Source organism: Eschrichtius robustus, chromosome 2, assembly GCF_028021215.1.
Source record: "Eschrichtius robustus isolate mEscRob2 chromosome 2, mEscRob2.pri, whole genome shotgun sequence".
NCBI classification, from domain to species: domain Eukaryota; kingdom Metazoa; phylum Chordata; class Mammalia; order Artiodactyla; family Eschrichtiidae; genus Eschrichtius; species Eschrichtius robustus.
Genome location: NC_090825.1, coordinates 117845294 through 117863652, shown reverse-complemented (window position 1 = coordinate 117863652; position 18359 = coordinate 117845294). Strand labels below are relative to the sequence as shown.

At 43.8% G+C, this 18359-nt stretch overlaps 3 protein-coding genes and 1 pseudogene across 3 annotated transcripts in view; all 4 read right to left on the bottom strand.

Annotated features, from left to right (window-relative positions):
- The window catches only part of LOC137759609 (protocadherin alpha-13), a 152143-nt gene that overhangs the window by 106398 nt on the left and 27386 nt on the right, over positions 1 to 18359 (bottom strand). The window lies entirely within an intron of this gene.
- LOC137755320 (protocadherin alpha-10-like) lies at positions 3799 to 6184 on the bottom strand. The gene is given in 2 exon segments (XM_068531433.1): positions 3799 to 3912; positions 3914 to 6184. Coding segments are annotated over 2 exon segments (2385 nt in total).
- Positions 9148 to 11661, bottom strand: LOC137755315 (protocadherin alpha-10-like). The gene has a single exon (XM_068531420.1). It carries the CDS (start codon positions 11659 to 11661, stop codon positions 9148 to 9150), a length of 2514 nt encoding a protein of 837 aa, XP_068387521.1.
- Positions 11792 to 18357, bottom strand: LOC137755310 (protocadherin alpha-9 pseudogene; annotated as a pseudogene).

The window sequence follows — 18359 nt, the reverse complement described above, 5'->3', positions numbered from 1 at the left end:
CTAGAAAATCAGAATTGTTGATGTGAGTTTTCATTGCCTGAAGTTGTAATTTAGTTACATGTCCTTCATCTTTTCATATTACCTTGGGATTTAAGGAGGAAAAAAGAGGGTACAGTGGAAGTTTAGAGTAGAAAGTGGTTCAGAATAAGTATCACTCTAGCTTGAGTATTTTGTTGTATGGTTTTAATGGTTCATGTCGAATCTAAAAATATTACAATGAAAAAATTACTAGTATATTTATTTGTATGTTAATATTTTCCTTTATCTTGAACACACACACATATATTCTATTGCTAATTTCAAACCTTGCTTCATTTTTTTCAAATTTACTCTTTTCCCAATATTATTATTCTGCTAGAATTCTTTTTAAAGACAATTTAAAATTATTTCTTAAAAAACAAACAAAGCAGGCTCATCACCTTTTATGACACTGAATTCTGTTATGTGTCTATAAAACAACCAGTCATATGAGCCTCTTTTCAAAATATAACATTAGGCTAGATAACAGTAGGTTTAACATGATGTTCGAGGCCTGTCAGATTTATTTTGTAGAAGAAAGAAGCAACAGACCTCCAACCACTTCATATGGAAACTGGGGAGTGAGATGTTACATGCAATGTGGAGTCTCTAAAGGCAGAGAAATAAACATGAGAAAGTTTACCCAAGGGAGATGATGATATTACATGTCTGAATTAAAACCAGTTGTTAATTTAGGAATTACTTTCCAGCAATGTGGTATTTTGCACGTATATAAAGTGACATTGGATGAACACCAATTCATAAAAGAGTTTGATATATTGTATGAACCAATGACACGTCTTTTGCACTTTGGCTGTGCTATTTCAGATATCACTATCTCAACTAGCTCCTATAGAATAGATTATGATATCTCTGAACTCATCTTTGGGGATGGGCCTGAGATCCGGCAATAGGCTAATGCCAAGAAGTCACATCGATATAGTTGTTAACATTGATTTTGTAAGATTGATTGAAAAGGCTAAGGAACTTCGTGCCTGACCTTTTCTAAATCAATCTGGTTAGTCTTAAATTCCAGCTGTATGTCTTGATAGTCAAGTATTGGAGTGCATGGTTTAATGTTCTACCAGTCCTCATCATCCACTATTATTTCATAATAGGCCTAGTACTACTATTTATTGAAAACATTAGGCAGAGAAATAGATCTTGAAGCCATTCTTGGAAACCCAGTAGGTTCTTCAAAATTAACAGATTAGAAGTACTGTCTACAAAACTGTAGAATATACGCAGTGATGTTCACTCTGTGCTATCGTGGCTTATTCAAGTATACACAGTTATTTGATCACACATCATTTGTTCAATTGGCACAAATCTCTCAGACAACAAGACTGAAGAAGTCTGAATCCTGAAAGACCCACACACTTTCAAAGATTTTCATGAGAAATATATACCTTTAAAGCTATTATTGAAGTATACAATTTTGGAAACAATGATTGATCCTTCACTGATGTTCAGGATCCAAGAAATAATCATATTACCGCTTATATTTGTCAAAACATTATTCTTATTCACAGTGTAAAAAGAACAAGGTCATTTCCACATGTATTATTTGGCTTTGGTGTTCTGCAAGAACTTTGCAGACCTCAGTCTTCTGATTTTTCTCATATATTAAATGATTCTGCTTATTTATATCACTTCCAAACAACTGATCAATAGTCCTTATCAGACAACTCTTAATTATTTACCGATCAAATAATGTAAAAACCTATCTCAGTGTGGCACTAAGACAAATGATAATGATGTCCATGAACCTTCTGAGAAAAAAAATCACTTAGCAACATTAAAAAATCTTAATTCCTATCTCAGTTATGATATTGTACAAAGTTAATCATGAAGATAATCATGAAGGGTTTTTCTAAGCAAAACAGAAAGGAGGATTAATCTGTATACAGCTTGTGCTTGATTTTCCTAGCCAGAACTATGCCTCATCAGATAAAAGATTTACTCTAGAAAGTTCTACAATGAATAAAAGAATGGCTCTCAAATCTAAGAGGTATGCATTTGACTATCATCTCCATCATGTACTAGCTGGATGGCAGTGGACAAGATAGATAAACATCTCAACATCTCTTATCTAATCTTTAGAACTTGGATAGTCAAATGTACTTTACAAGTTGTTATAAGAATTAAATGAAATTATGTACTTTAAGCCCTTCACGCCATATCTTACAAGAAGAAATATCTCAAATAGTGGTGGTTGATTATAATTAGTGACCATTGTTTACTCCTGTTCTATTCTGTAGCTATTGATGAAGAAAATTCCAGTAGCATAAACTAGGATACGGCTTTTCCTTTTCTGAAGATTTCCTAATGTTCATCTTCATGGAAATCATCCTACATTCTAGGTAGAAAATAGCCTTCTCAGAATTTCTATTAACTTTACCCTATCTATAACGTGGTTCTCCTCCCATATGTAAATATATCATATATAATTTATTTCTCCATTCAGTACAATTAAAGAATCTCTAATTTGTACATTTGAGCCAAAAAGAACAAAATAAACTTCCACATTATTTGATTCACACCCTTACAGCTCTAATTTCAAGTTCTCTGTGATATCTTTAAAGAAAACAAATCACATGAACATAGCATTGAGACAAAAAACGTTTGTATCAATGTATCTAAAGTACCCAATGTTATAAACATTTTAAGTACACAATGTTAAATACTGAAATGTGATCAACAGCACCATTGTCAAATGGAAGTGCCTTTATATATATTCCATGATTGTTATGCTTAAATTATTTAGAGCAATGTTATTTTGAAGACCAAGCATCTTGGTGAATACAGGCAGAAGTATCACAATTCCCCATATAGGGGAAGACGCTTTTGAAACTCAAAGCACAGAGAAGTGTGAATTTTCCCACTCTAAAATATTTTCATAAAGCCTCATTACAGGTACCATGAATGGAAGAAATATAAGTATGATCAATGCTCAAATAAATTTTCCAAATAAAATAGAAGATGTCAGCAAATTAATGTGGAGGAGAGCAGCAATGCGTTCAACAGGCAGCTAGCAAAATCGTCATTACATTAGAAAAAATTTTAAGTTGTCTATCTGAAGCAGCTGAAGACTATGAAGAAAATAAGTTTAAATTATGAGGGGATTAAAGACAAAAAAAGTAAAATCATCCCTAAAGGAAAGGCTAAAATTCTACCTACTTTCTCAAAGAAGCATGTCATTGATTATAAAGAAACAAAATCATTTATAAAATGAGGCCACCTTAACAGCCCATGCCGGTCAGTGATACACAAACTTATAGATTATAGGAAGGTAAGAATGTGAACATGTTTAAACTCAAAATAACCAAATTATGAAATTATGCATTGTTAGGGTAATTTTGAATGCATAAACATAATGCGTGGAGGACACCAAATAGAATAAGAAAATGAATAGGAAGAATGAACTTGCTGCAAAATTGAGAAGTAGAAGATTTGAGCCTCACCCACATCCTCCATTTCCCATCAGTGATCCTTGTCTCCTTCTTGGCTGATTTAGCCTTGCTCATTTACAGGAAGCTTTAGCAGTCTATTTCATTTTTACTATTATTATTATTTCTCCAACTAAATAATATTCCCCGTATGTTCAAGAAGACTGTGGTGAAAAGTAATAAAAATGGCTGTACTTCCATTGTGCTTTAGAAAAAACCATCGCAAGAAAAAGACAACAAATAATTGAAGCAATGTACTTAACAGTAATTTGTTGGTGAACTACTATGTGATTGACATTAATAGGCATGATACGTCTCAGAATTACCGTACTTACATTCTCGCAAAACTCCTGTTGGTCTCCAGTATCTCCAGAACTCGAACCTGGAGGGACACTAGGGCTGAAGGCCATGAGGTCGGTCTTGGGCGGCCCCTCCCCAGAGCACACCCTCTGCCGCTTCTGCTGCAAGTAAGACCAGCTCCCCACCGCGCTGGAGCACACCAGCGTGGGCTTCCCGGGCCCGCACGCGCCCTCGCTGGGCGGCGCCGAGCACCGCAGCGCCGTGTACAGCAGCAGCGTGAGCACCAACAGGCTGGACACCGCGCAGATGGCGATGATCAGGTACACGTTCACATCCACCAGAGCGGCCTCCGCGCCAACGGCGCCCGTCGACGCTCGCGAAGACGCCTTGGGCGCCTGGCCGCTGTCCTCCAGCGACAGCAGCACGGTGGCCGTGGCCGTCAGCGCCGGCTCGCCGTGGTCCTTCACCAGCACCAGTAGGCGCTGGCGCGGCGCGTCCGCCTCGTCCAGGGCGCGCGTCGTGCTGATCTCGCCCGTGTACAGCCCCACGCGGAACGGGCTGCGCGCGCCACCCGCCGCCGGCTGCAGCTCGTACGACAGCCACGCGTTGTAGCCCGAGTCCGCGTCCACCGCGCGCACCTTCGCCACCACGTGGCCCGCGCTCACCGACCGAGCCACCAGCTGGCTCAGTGCGCCCGCCCCGCCGCCCGGCCCGGGCAGCAGCAGCGCCGGCGCGTTGTCGTTCTCGTCCAGCACGAACACCTGCAGCGTCACGTTGCTGCCCAGAGGCGGCACGCCCGCGTCGCGCGCGCTCACCTGGAACTGCAGCAGCTCCAGCTCCTCGTGGTCCAGCGGCTGCAGCGCGTACACCTTGCCGCTCTCCGCGTGCACCGACACGTAGCTCGACAGCGCTCGCTCGCCCACCCGCCGCTCCACCAGCGAGTAGGACACCAGCGCGTTCTCCTGCGCGTCCGCGTCCCGCGCCGACACCGTGAAGATGTGGCAGCCGGGCGGGTTGTTCTCCTTCACGAACACCGTGTACTCGGGCTGCGCGAACGCGGGCGCGTTGTCGTTCACGTCGGCCACCTCCACGGACACGCTGGCCGTGGTCGACAGCGAAGGCGAGCCCCCGTCCCTCGCGGTCACCACCACCTCATAGTTCTCCAAGCTCTCGCGGTCCAGGGCGCTGTCCAGAACCAGCGAATAGTAATTCTTGAAGGTGGACACCAGCTTGAAAGGGACCTGGGGTGTTAGTGAGCAGGTCACCTGCGCATTGCCACCGGCGTCATGGTCGGTTACACTGATTAGAGCGATGACAGTCCCCGGTGGAGCATCCTCTGGAATAGAAAGCAACAGTGACGTCACTAGCAACTCCGGGGCATTATCGTTGATGTCCAAGACTTCTATCAAGATTGTGCAGTGACCAAACATTGGGGGGTTTCCTTTGTCAACTGCTTCTATTTGAACTTTCCATAATTTAATTTCTTCAAAATCTATTTTTCCATTCACTTTTATTTCTCCACTGTTTGAATCTATGCGAAAAGAGGCTTCTGTATTAGAGGAGACATCAGTTGCAAAGGAATAGAGAATGTGGCCGTTTGAACCCTCGTCCAAATCCGAGGCGTTAAGTCTAATAACCAGTGTACCGTTTCTTGCATTTTCCAGTAATTTTATACGATAAACTGCTTTGTCAAACACTGGGGCGTTGTCATTTACATCCAGCACTGTGATGTTTAACTCTACAGTGCCTGTCAGCTCAGGTTTGCCCCCATCCGTTGCTTTGAGCACCAAGAGAAGCTCTGAAGTGACTTCCCTGTCTAAAGGTTTTTTTAGTACTAGTTCGAGCGGTGTTACCTGCTCGTCGTTGGTCGGTACTTCCAGAGAGAAATACTCATTGGGGCTCAGTCTGTAAGTCAGCAGAGCGTTGGCCCCGATATCTGCATCGGAGGCGCCCTCTAGTGAAAAATGAGAGTCAAGAGGCCTAGTTTCGGAAATAAAGAGATTTTTGTGTGTCGCTGGGAATACAGGCGGATTGTCGTTAATATCCTTTATTTCCACCTCCACATGAAACAGCTGCAGCGGCCGGTCCACGATCACCTCCAGGTGGATGCTGCACTCCGCGCTCCGCCGGCACAGCTCCTCCCGGTCGATCCGAGAATTCACAAACAAAATGCCATTCTGCAGATTTATCTCCAGGAAGTCCCCGCGGTCTTTGGATGCCACCCGGAACAGGCGCGGCACCAGCTCCGCCAGCTCCAGCCCCAGGTCCTGGGCGATGCGGCCCACGAAGGTGCCGTGTTTGGCTTCCTCAGAGATCGAATAATGGACCTGGCCGCTCCCCGTCTCCCATGCTGCGAGGAGCAGAAGCGAGAGCAGCAGGCGCCAGGCTTCCTGCCTCCCTGGTCCTGAAGTTAACATCGTGACTCGCTTCTGGTTAGTAAATAAACATTTCATGAGTAGAAATATGTAGTCCTTTTGAGACCTTCCTTCTGAGTCTTTGTTCCTGATATCCCAGCTGATCTTAACAATATGGGTGTGTTTATAGTCTATAAAGCACCGGAACAGTGGCGAGCCTTTCTCGTACGAGAATAATCTTTATTTTTTTTATTTTTTTCCGGTTAAAACAATCCTCTCCTTGGAGAACAACGACATCCTGTGGCTCAAAGTGGAAGTGTGGTTTATCGTTTGTACTTTCTTTCACTTATATTGCTTCTTTCGTGATTCCTTCATATTGGTCCATTGTGTGTGTGTGTGTGTGTGTGTGTGGAATTTTAATTCTTTCATTATATATTCTTTGTGTGTGACCACTAGCTCTTTAAAAGTGGTTTGGTTTTACAAATTAGAATTCCAAGAAGAGTTTTATCTTGGATATGGATATCTAAGAGAACATATTAGAGCGCTATGTTATGTATATGAACACGAAAACAATCCATATATGTAGGTTATTAGCAATACAGTTTTTTAGACTTTTAGAAATAGATCATTTTTGAATGGCTCCTTATTAAGTTTACTCCATTGCTAACACTCTATAATGTTCTATTGCTTAATATTTATACTATGTTAAATTATTCTAAACATTTAGTCCAATTGTGTAGAGGATAACTCAAAATGCCAGTTCTCTAAAAGTTACCATCTCAACTTGAGGGTGTTTCAAACCCATGCTCATATGCAAGCTACTTATCAGTTTGTCCAAAAAACATATTTGCTTCAATGTTAATGAATTTACCAAGTACTGACTCCTGGAAATACAAAACATATTTACCTTTGTCTCATTTAAAAGTTTTTTTTTTTCAATGACTGTATGTGCTCAGGGTGAATGCTGTAGTTTCCATCCTGAAGGACAATGTAAATTTGCATTATATTCATTGCTATTTGTAAAAGTAATCTCTTTCTACCCCCCACAAAAAAAACCCCCACTGATGAGGGATTCAAGTTATATTTGTCACTTTGTTTTCTTTTTTTTTAATTTATTTATTTATTTTTGCCTGTGTTGGGTCTTCATTTCTGCGCGAGGGCTTTCTCCAGTTGCGGCGAGCGGGGGCCACTCTTCATCGCGGTGCGCGGGCCTCTTACTGTCGCGGCCTCTCCCGTTGCGGAGCACAGGTTCCAGACGCGCAGGCTCAGTAGTTGTGGCTCACGGGCTTTGTTGCTCCGTGGCATGTGGGATCTTCCCAGACCAGGGCTCGAACCCGTGTCCCCTGCATTGGCAGGCAGATTCTCAACCACTGCGCCACCAGGGAAGCCCTGTCACTTTGTTTATACCCATCTTATTCCAGAATGGGTTTAAGGAGACTAGGGTATCAAGAGTATTCTAAATCTCATTTAATCATTCAATTTTATTTTCCTGTTTTACCTCAAATTTTTTAAAATGCTGAAATTTGCATAATTATTGATTGCAATAAAGTTTATCAGTGTTGTCTTAGAAAAATATTTTAATCCTAAATTTCCCTACTAAAAAAAATTATAAATGGTTACCCAAGGAAATCTTAGGTTTTATGTAATAGCTACAGTCTTTATTTTAAACACGTTTTAAAATAGTGATTCAATAATTAAATCTATGCCAAAGATTTACAGTTCTAACTACAGCTAATTCTTTTATTAATTGTGGAAGCCATAAGTTCGAGACCAAAATATTTACCTAAAGAAGAGAAGGAAAAATTTTAGCACATGGGAGTGGCTAAATTTCAGAAAAAGACATGACTAGGAAATAAACCTCCTCATGTTTGCTGATTGAAATACTTCATTCCCTTTAGGAATGACTCCATGCTGAAGGTCCATTCTATTTTTGCTTTAAAGAATTGCTTCACTAATTAAGTACATATGAGAGATAGTTTTTAAAGCTCCTACGTTCCAAGGCTATCACATAGCTAATTACTACAGTATACCAATAAATCTATGGGTTCATTACTCTTTTTTTTTTTTTGCCCCACCATGCAGCATGTGGGATCTTAGTTCCCCAATCTGGGATCGAACTCCTCACCCCCTACAGTGGAAGCACAGAGTTTTAACCACTGGACCACTAGGGAAGTCCCTCTCACCTTGAAACAAGGTATCACAAATACTATGTTGCCAAGAGCAAAGGACTATTCATGATTGGTCTCATTTTAATGCCATCTAATAAAGAGCGTGTTAAATATGTTTACAAAAATAAGAAGTTTTAAAAGAAATGGGCTAACTCCTTTTTTTGTCAAGAATGTTAAAAGCAATCCTTGATTTGGGAAAATTTATGGTTTCATCCTAAAATTTCAGTCATTCTGAATTGAATGAAACTGTCTACAAAGGTTTTTAAAAATATTTATCTTAATAACAGAGCCAGTGGCAGACATTATCCGACTAAAATCAGTAAAGAGAAAGTAAAAAACTGAAATAAAAATTCAAAAAACATTTAAAATTCAAAACACTTAATTTAATTCCGTAGATTAGGACTTTTTAAAATGATGATCTTCCAGTCTACATAATCTACTATTAAGAATAAAGTGTAAACACTGACGTTCTAGTATGCACTATGTTACGTTGCACTACACATTCTGTGCTTAGGGAGCAAAAACCACATTTTCATCGTGAAGGGAATTGATCGTAGCAGTTTTTTGTTACTGTAACAGGGTTATTTCAAATTTTAGATTTAAAAATTAAATAAAATTATAAAGTACTAATCTGACAAATATTTGTAAAATAAAAAATAGTTTATGAAAAAAATCAAAACTTTCAACCGACATCAAATATTTATATTGGAAAATACAAATGAATTGAGGAAAATGGCATATATTAAAAATTGAAGTATTCAGCAAAAGTTGATGCACAAGGTACTGTAAATAGAATATAAAGTGAACTTTAAGAATAAACTATATTACAAACGGCATTACTAAGGAATATTTGAGGAATTATAGAAATACATGATATTTAGACAAAGAATGAAGGTATCCCAAGATACATATTTGAGGGGGAAAGCGGTGAAATAAAATATTCACGAAGCAAAATATGAAAATTGAAAAGCAATAACCCACCTTGCTAGAGTGGTTGCCTCCAGTAGACTGTTCTTCCACTTCCACGTCTGGTAATGGACACGGCGTAAGACTGGGGCTGAAGGCCATGAGATCTGCCTTGGGCGGCCCCTCCCCAGAGCACACCCGCTGCCGCCTCTGCTGCGAGTAAGACCAGCTCCCCACCGCGCTGGAGCACACCAGCGTGGGCTTCCCGGGCCCGCACGCGCCCTCGCTGGGCGGCGCCGAGCACCGCAGCGCCGCGTACAGCAGCAGCGTGAGCACCAACAGGCTGGACACCGCGCAGATGGCGATGATCAGGTACACGTTCACATCCACCAGAGCGGCCTCCGCGCCAACGGCGCCCGTCGACGCCCGCGAAGAGGCCTTGGGCGCCTGGCCGCTGTCCTCCAGCGACAGCAGCACGGTGGCCGTGGCCGTCAGCGCCGGCTCGCCGTGGTCCTTCACCAGCACCAGCAGGCGCTGGCGCGGCGCGTCCGCCTCGTCCAGGGCGCGCGTCGTGCTGATCTCGCCCGTGTACAGTCCCACGCGGAACGGGCTGCGCGCGCCACCCGCCGCCGGCTGCAGCTCGTACGACAGCCACGCGTTGTAGCCCGAGTCCGCGTCCACCGCGCGCACCTTCGCCACCACGTGGCCCGCGCCCACCGACCGAGCCACCAGCTGGCTCAGTGCGCCCGCCCCGCCGCCCGGCCCGGGCAGCAGCGCGGGTGCGTTGTCGTTCTCGTCCAGCACGAACACCTGCAGCGTCACGTTGCTGCCCAGAGGCGGCACGCCCGCGTCGCGCGCGCTCACCTGGAACTGCAGCAGCTCCAGCTCCTCGTGGTCCAGCGGCTGCAGCGCGTACACCTTGCCGCTCTCCGCGTGCACCGACACGTAGCTCGACAGCGCTCGCTCGCCCACCCGCCGCTCCACCAGCGAGTAGGACACCAGCGCGTTCTCCTGCGCGTCCGCGTCCCGCGCCGACACCGTGAAGATGTGGCAGCCGGGCGGGTTGTTCTCCTTCACGAACACCGTGTACTCGGGCTGCGCGAACGCGGGCGCGTTGTCGTTCACGTCGGCCACCTCCACGGACACGCTGGCTGTGGCCGACAGCGAAGGCGAGCCCCCGTCCCTCGCGGTCACCACCACTTTATAGTTCGCCACCCTCTCGCGGTCCAGGGCGCTGTCCAGCACCAGCGAATAGTAATTCTTGAAGGTGGACACCAGTTTGAAGGGGACATGAGGTGTTAATGAGCAGGTCACCTGCCCGTTGGCGCCAGAGTCACGGTCGGACACGCTGATTAAGGCGATGACGGTGCCCACCTGAGCGTCCTCTCGCACTGGGAGAGCCAAAGAAGTGACAACCACCTCAGGTGAATTATCATTTTCATCCAGGATTTCCACTAGGACAGTGCAGTGACCAACCATAGGTGGGTTTCCTTTATCTGTAACATCTACATGAATTTCATAAGTATTACTATCCTCAAAGTCAATAGCATCGTTTACTCTTATTTCTCCTGTGCTTTCATTCATTAGAAATTTCCTTCTTGTGCTGGGTGGGACCAAAGAGCTAAACGAATATATTATTTCCTTATTTATCCCTTCATCCACATCAGAAGCATTTAGCCATATGACTAATGTTTGGTTCGCTGAATTTTCATACATCTTAACTTCATAAACGGATCGGTCAAATAGAGGTGCGTTATCATTGGCGTCTAACACCAGGATCAGCAGAGTAACAAATCCCATCAGTTCGGGTTTGCCTCCATCAGTTGCCGTTAATAACAGCTGAAGCTGAGGATTTTCTTCACGATCCAGCAGTTTTCGTAGAACAAGCACTGGAAATTTGCCTTTGTCCTTTTTGTTTATAATATCAAGAGTGAAAAAGTCATTTGGACTGAGTCTGTAAGTAAGCATTGCGTTCTCTCCAATATCCGCATCAGATGCGCCTTCTAGAGGAAATCGAGAGTCAAGCGGTCGAGATTCGTAAATTGAGAGCTTTTGTTCTGAGACAGAGAAGACCGGCGGGTTGTCATTAACGTCCTTCACCTCCACCTCCACGTGAAACACCTGCAGCGGCCGGTCCACGATCACCTCCAGGTGGATGCTGCACTCCGCGCTCCGCCTGCACAGCTCCTCCCGGTCGATCCGAGAATTCACAAACAAAATGCCATTCTGCAGATTTACCTCCAGAAGGTCCCCGCGGCCTTTGGACGCTACCCGGAACAGACGCGGCACCAGCTCCGCCAGCTCCAGCCCCAGGTCCTGGGCGATGCGGCCCACGAAGGTGCCGTGTTTGGCTTCCTCCGAGAGCGAGTAATGGACCTGGCTGCTCCCAGTCTCCCAGGCTGCAATGAGCAGAAACGAGAGAAGCAGGCGCTGGGTTCTCTGCCTGATAGGTCTGTAGACCAACATCATAACTTTCTCCTGTTTTATAAATCAGTGACTCGGCGTCCAGAACACACCCACCGCTCCGAATTTTTCTATTCGATTTCTTGCATCCAATTTTCTTGAAATGGCTGAGATCTCCGAATGTAGCTCTTTCCTAGTCCTTGAGAAACAGGATCATGCCTTTGTTCTGAAAAGCCATTTTGTGGAAGACAGCGACATCCGGTGGCTTAATGTGTAAGTACACTTCCATGAGTTTAACAACTCTTGTTCCTATCTTTTCATTCTATTTTCACATCTTTGGGTCTCTATGGACTTTCAAAGACTCACATTACGTTTCTTTTGTATATAATAATAATCATTGTCGATACGTAGTGCAGCGTTTTTCTTGAGTGGAAAATCACAGAGAAGTAATTCCTTCCCTAACCATGATTGTCTTTAGCTGAATTTGAAAACACCCTTAATATTTGTATAATACTGAGTGTACTAGCATTTTGTTGGATAACAAATTTAAGTCTCTTCAACTTCTAAACCTTAATTCACTTCTCCTTGTCATTACTTTGATATTAAATAAACCTTAGACACTAATCTCAAGCATCAGTTCTCTGTGAGGTATTTGCAACTTCTAAATGCCAATCATCACTAGAATGTAGAGAGATCACAGGCTTCAACATCAGAAATTCCTCTCTTCTGATTCCTAGTCTCCATCATACTAGTTGTGTGACTTGGGGAAAATAATTTAACTTCTCTCTGTCTCAGTTTTCACTTTCATAACATTCATAACATATTAATAATAATATGGTGGTTGCATGAATTACGATATATTAAGAGCCTAGTATAATACCTCAAGGAGAATGAGTGCTTCATAAATGGAAGTTATTCTCAGGGCTCACTTTAGCCACATTAGTTTCATAATGCTCAAGACCAAAATTGGCTCTTTGGATAAAATGATTACCTATAGAATGGTGTCACCCTATAAAGCCTTTACATATTGCTGCTGCACAGGCTGAGTGGTGTTCCTGTCTTTAAGAAGACAGAAAAGTGCTTTTATTGAGAAATTAGTTATAAGGGGGAAATTTCACTTTTTTATACACATCTTACATGGGCAAAAAGAATCTTAATTGTGATTCAAAATAAAATAATTAAAAATTTATGATTTCCACTTTCAGAGACAACTAATTTCATCTTTGTTATTTTTATGTTTTTCAAATACCCCAAGTATACAGTTTTGGCATTATCTAATAATTTTATAAGTGTCAATAAAGTTTTTCATCACCTGCAGTAAAAATATTTTCTCTCAAAATTCTTGGAATCAAATATTCAGTAACTGAAATTCTCCATTAATATATCTATGGTGGACTTCCTGGGCGGTCCAGTGGTTAAGACTCCGCGCTTACAGTGAAGGGGGCATGGGTTCAATCCCTGGTCGGGGAACTAAGATCCTGTATGCCTCGCGGTGCAGGCAATATACTATATGCTACTGATAAAAGTTGAAGTTTCTCTTTTTCCAAAAAAAGGAAAACTTACTGATAGGAGGTTTTGTCTTATCCAAAGATTAATTTCTTACTTTAATGATTTTTTAAAGAAATCAATAATTTTGAACTCTGAAAAATAGAACATTTATAGAATAAATAAGAAAATTTACAGGAATGAGGGTCACTTGATTCATCGATGTATGTGTGCTTCTAACTTCTGTTTTTATACTTCCCTACTCCTTTAGAATGATTCTAGGGTCAAAATCTATTCATTTTCTGATTTTAAGGGTTACTTTTCTTATAAAGCATGAATTAAAATGTAATGAGTTAATCTATCCACCCACAATAGCAATGTTCAGTGTAAGCTACTATCTGGAGTCTAAAAATAAGTTTATCATTGATTAATCATCTCAACACAAGGTAATGATATAAACTAAATTCCATTGCTGTTAATGAGCATTTTTAACCAGGTAATAACATAAATGTCCCAATGCAAATCTCCAATAATGAATGAAAAGTAGTGTAGTTAAATTATATCCTGTCAAATAATAGGAACTTGCTTTGCCAAGCAACTCAATAGGGCTATAGTCTCTAAAATTTCAGTTGGATAAGAATCACCTGGAATGCTTGTTAAAATGCAAATTTGCCAATATTACTTATTTCAGAAACTTGAGGTGGTGTCTGGGAAGCAGAATGTTCAATAAGGACTCCAGATATTGCTAAAGCAGTTAGCATTGTCAGGCCTGAGGATAGGCTGACCATAAAAACCAGTTTGCCTGGAATATGCTCTATGTTTGTCTGTGGTCTTGTATACATTTGTATAGTGCCCCTTTCACTCTCAAAAGTGTCTGAGATCGAGTCATAACTTAGTTAGCCCTATCTAGAAACTACAGTTAACAGACTGGCATAGGGGAGCTTCATTATTGGTCTCATGATTCTGGCTTGAATTGAGCAATGAAGTGTCTTCCAAGCTCTCACCTCTCTATTTTCGACTTCCCAGCTGTTTTTTAATCCTGAATTCCCTGAATCCCAGCGTGCTCATGCTTCCTGATGACCCAAAAGATAAATTCATTACTAAGATGTTCACTGATCTTCTGAAAATTTGCATACAATGATAGCCCATATTCTGGGAGAGAATAAAGATTAGTATAAGGGACTATATTACCAATTATATCAATGCAGCCATCAATGATAAAGAGTAAAATTGTAATTATAGAATATGTAGTAAGTACTTAATGAATAATACTAGCTCTAAGATACTAGAGGAATGGTGGCAGTTTTTGCGGGGGAAGCAAATGACATTTCTAGCATCCCTCAATCCATATAACATAATCAAATACCTGGGCCCAAGTACAAGTGGCATATGGAACCTGAAAAAGTACAAGGACAGAGATATTTGAAGGTATAAGTCTGGATTTAAGGTGAGTTGTGCCAACAGACATAGACAGGTTTTATGACAAGAGTTCAGAGAATATTCAAGTTTTGCAAGAAATAAAATGGGAAAAAATAGATTGCTTTGTAGCATAAACCAAACATGTGTCCTTTGGAGAGAAACAAAGTACTGAAATATTTAAGTGATTTTTACTTGCATGTGCCTTGTTATATTGTGGCTCTATTCTCAAGTCCACTCTGATTTGCTCTGTTGAGTTTTCAATTAAGAAATGCCTTGTAAAATACCTGACATGATAAAAAATAAAATAAAACCCCTGAGTAGAAATATAAAACACATTACAAAAATGCAATGTAAGTATAAAGGAAGTTTTTAAGATATAAATTAGAAAACAAAATGAATGCTTGGACTAAAGATAGAGTGTGGAGAACCACCAATTTGAAACTTGCAAACCATAATCCAGGAAATGTAAGTTTAGCATGTAGTGACTTTAAAGGTGCACAATCTCATCTCCAGATTTCTGTCTTTTGGAATACTGAGAGACAAAGTAAATCCTCATGTAAACTGGTTAAGTTCCAGACAACAATTTCAAGAGAATTCAAAGTGTGAAATATGGGTATATCTTTAATGCCCCAGCATTACATTACTAACAGAAAATTTCATAAAAGGAGAAAGTCTTCTTCAGGAAAGAAAGTACCTTTCAGGAAGTATTTTCTTCAATATCAGATAAAACATGAATTTCAAAAAAATTTCTACGTGTAGAAAAGATTCTCAATCAACATTTTCTTATGATCTACACTGTCAGACAATGTATAGAAACATAATTTGAACAAGTGGGAATAAGAGTTATATTTGAAACAATTATTGTCAAAATTAAATTCCTAAAGTAAAGCAACTGTTTTCTAGGTATATTGGAAGTTACTTATTGAAGTTACAGACACTAACTAGTGCTGACCGCCCTGTCTCCAGAAAGGCAGGAAACTATAAGTTAACAAGGTAACAGTTACTGCATATATCTGCTATGGGGTTGCTTAAAAACAATATAATTAGGCTAAACTACCATGCTTACTTTAGAAATAAATTATCATTTGACAGAGTGGTGTTGCAGTTAACTTAATGTGTAATGACTAAATTTGTTTTCACCTAATAGTTTTCAGGTACGGTGGCAGCAATTCCTATTAATCAGGAATTCAATATGACTCCCACAACAGGTTTTAAATAAAATGGATTCAGCCCTAATAAATGTCTGTTCAGTGTATGGTTTATAACGATTCTCAACTGGAAGTCGAAGCAAAAGTCAGTAACAAAGTTAAGGTTCACTCTCCGGAAATAAAATTAAACATACTGGCAGAACTAGAAAAACATGGATAAAAACTATTTAAAAGTATCTTATAGGATAATTAAAATATTTTTCAGGACTAAATGAATACATACATAAACAAATAAAATATTAGAGAAACCCACCTTCCCAGAGGAGTCCAAAGAAGCTTGTGGATCTCCAGTTGCATCTATAGATCCAGGACACGGAGGTAGGCTGGGGCTGAAGGCCATGAGATCTGCCTTGGGTGGCCCCTCCCCAGAGCACACCCGCTGCCGCCTCTGCTGCGAGTAAGACCAGCTCCCCACCGCGCTGGAGCACACCAGCGTGGCCTGCCCGGGCCCGCACGCGCCCTCGCTGGGCGGCGCCGAGCACCGCAGCGCCGCGTACAGCAGCAGCGTGAGCACCAACAGGCTGGACACCGCGCAGATGGCGATGATCAGGTACACGTTCACATCCACCAGAGCGGCCTCCGCGCCAGCGGCGCCCGTCGACGCCCGCGAAGAGGCCTTGGGCGCCTGGCCGCTGTCCTCCAGCGACAGCAGCACGGTGGCCGTGGCCGTCAGCGCCGGCTCGCCGTGGTCCTTCACCAGCACCAGCAGGCGCTGGCGCGGCGCGTCCGCCTCGTCCAGGGCGCGCGTCGTGCTGATCTCGCCCGTGTACAGCCCCACGCGGAACGGGCTGCGCGCGCCACCCGCCGCCGGCTGCAGCTCGTACGACAGCCACGCGTTGTAGCCCGAGTCCGCGTCCACCGCGCGCACCTTCGCCACCACGTGGCCCGCGCCCACCGACCGAGCCACCCGCTGGCTCAGCGCGCCCGCCCCGCCGCCCGGCCGGGGCAGCAGCAGCGCCGGCGCGTTGTCGTTCTCGTCCAGCACAAACACCTGCAGCGTCACGTTGCTGCCCAGAGGCGGCACGCCCGCGTCGCGCGCGCTCACCTGGAACTGCAGCAGCTCCAGCTCCTCGTGGTCCAGCGGCTGCAGCGCGTACACCTTGCCGCTCTCCGCGTGCACCGACACGTAGCTCGACAGCGCTCGCTCGCCCACCCGCCGCTCCACCAGCGAGTAGGACACCAGCGCGTTCTCCTGCGCGTCCGCGTCCCGCGCCGACACCGTGAAGATGTGGCAGCCGGGCGGGTTGTTCTCCTTCACGAACACCGTGTACTCGGGCTGCGCGAACGCGGGCGCGTTGTCGTTCACGTCGGCCACCTCCACGGACACGCTGGCTGTGGCCGACAGCGAAGGCGAGCCCCCGTCCCTCGCGGTCACCACCACTTTATAGTTCGCCACCCTCTCGCGGTCCAGGGCGCTGTCCAGCACCAGCGAATAGTAATTCTTGAAGGTGGACACCAGTTTGAAGGGGACATGAGGCGTCAGGGAACAGGTCACCTGTCCATTTGCACCTTCGTCTCGGTCAATAACGCTGATCAGGGCAATGATTGTCCCCAGCTGTGCGTCCTCTTTGACAGGGAGCCAGAGCGTTTTGATAATCAACTCTGGAGCAAAGTCATTAGTGTCCACAACTTCCACAAGAACTGTACAGTGACCAGCCAGGGGTGGGAGGCCTTTATCTATCGCCTCTACTGGAATTTTGTAGGCTTTACTTTCTTCAAAATCTATATGTCCTATTGCTATAATCTTCCCACTTAGGGGGTCTATGTAGAACTTAAATTTTATATCTGGAGAAACGTCACTAGAGAATGAGTAAATAATATCCCCATTCAAGCCTTCGTCTAAATCTGAGGCGTTAAGTTTAATTACGAACGTTGCATTGGGAACGTTTTCTGGTAATTTCACCGCATAGAGTGTTCTGTCGAAAGCTGGGGCGTTGTCATTGGCGTCCAGCACTTTGACGAGTAACTGAACTGTGCCAGTCAGCTCAGGTTTGCCTCTGTCAGTGGCCGTGAGCACTAAATGAAGTTCCGGAGATTCTTCCCTGTCTAAAGGTTTTCGTAATACAAGTCCCAGAGGCTTTACCTGTTGGTCGGTGGTTGGTACGTCCAGAGAGAAATACTCACTGGAGCTCAGCCTGTAAGTCAACAGAGCGTTCTCCCCGATATCTGCATCGGAGGCGCCCTCTAGTGGAAACCGAGAGTCAAGCGGCCTGGATTCCGCGATAAACAGATTCCTTTGTGTTCCGGGGAACACAGGAGGATTGTCGTTAATGTCCTTCACCTCCACTTCCACATGGAACACCTGCAGCGGCCGGTCCACGATCACCTCCAGGTGGATGCTGCACTCCGCGCTCCGCCCGCACAGCTCCTCCCGGTCGATCCGAGAATTCACAAACAAAATGCCATTCTGCAGATTTACCTCCAGAAGGTCTCCGCGGCCTTTGGAATCCAACTGGAACAAGCGGGGCACCAGCTCCGCCAGCTCCAGCCTTAGGTCCTGGGCGATGTGGCCCACGAAAGTGCCATGTTTGGCCTCCTCCAGGACTGAGTAGTGGACCTGGCTGCTCCCGGTCTCCCAGGCTGTGAGAATGATGAACAGTAGCAGTAGATCCCGGTCCCCTTGGTCGCCTCGACTTGAGTACAACATTT

Bases quoted from the DNA above. Each gene is read 5' to 3' on its own strand.
- LOC137755315 (XM_068531420.1), bottom strand. From the start codon at position 11,661: ATGTTGGTCTACAGACCTATCAGGCAGAGAACCCAGCGCCTGCTTCTC.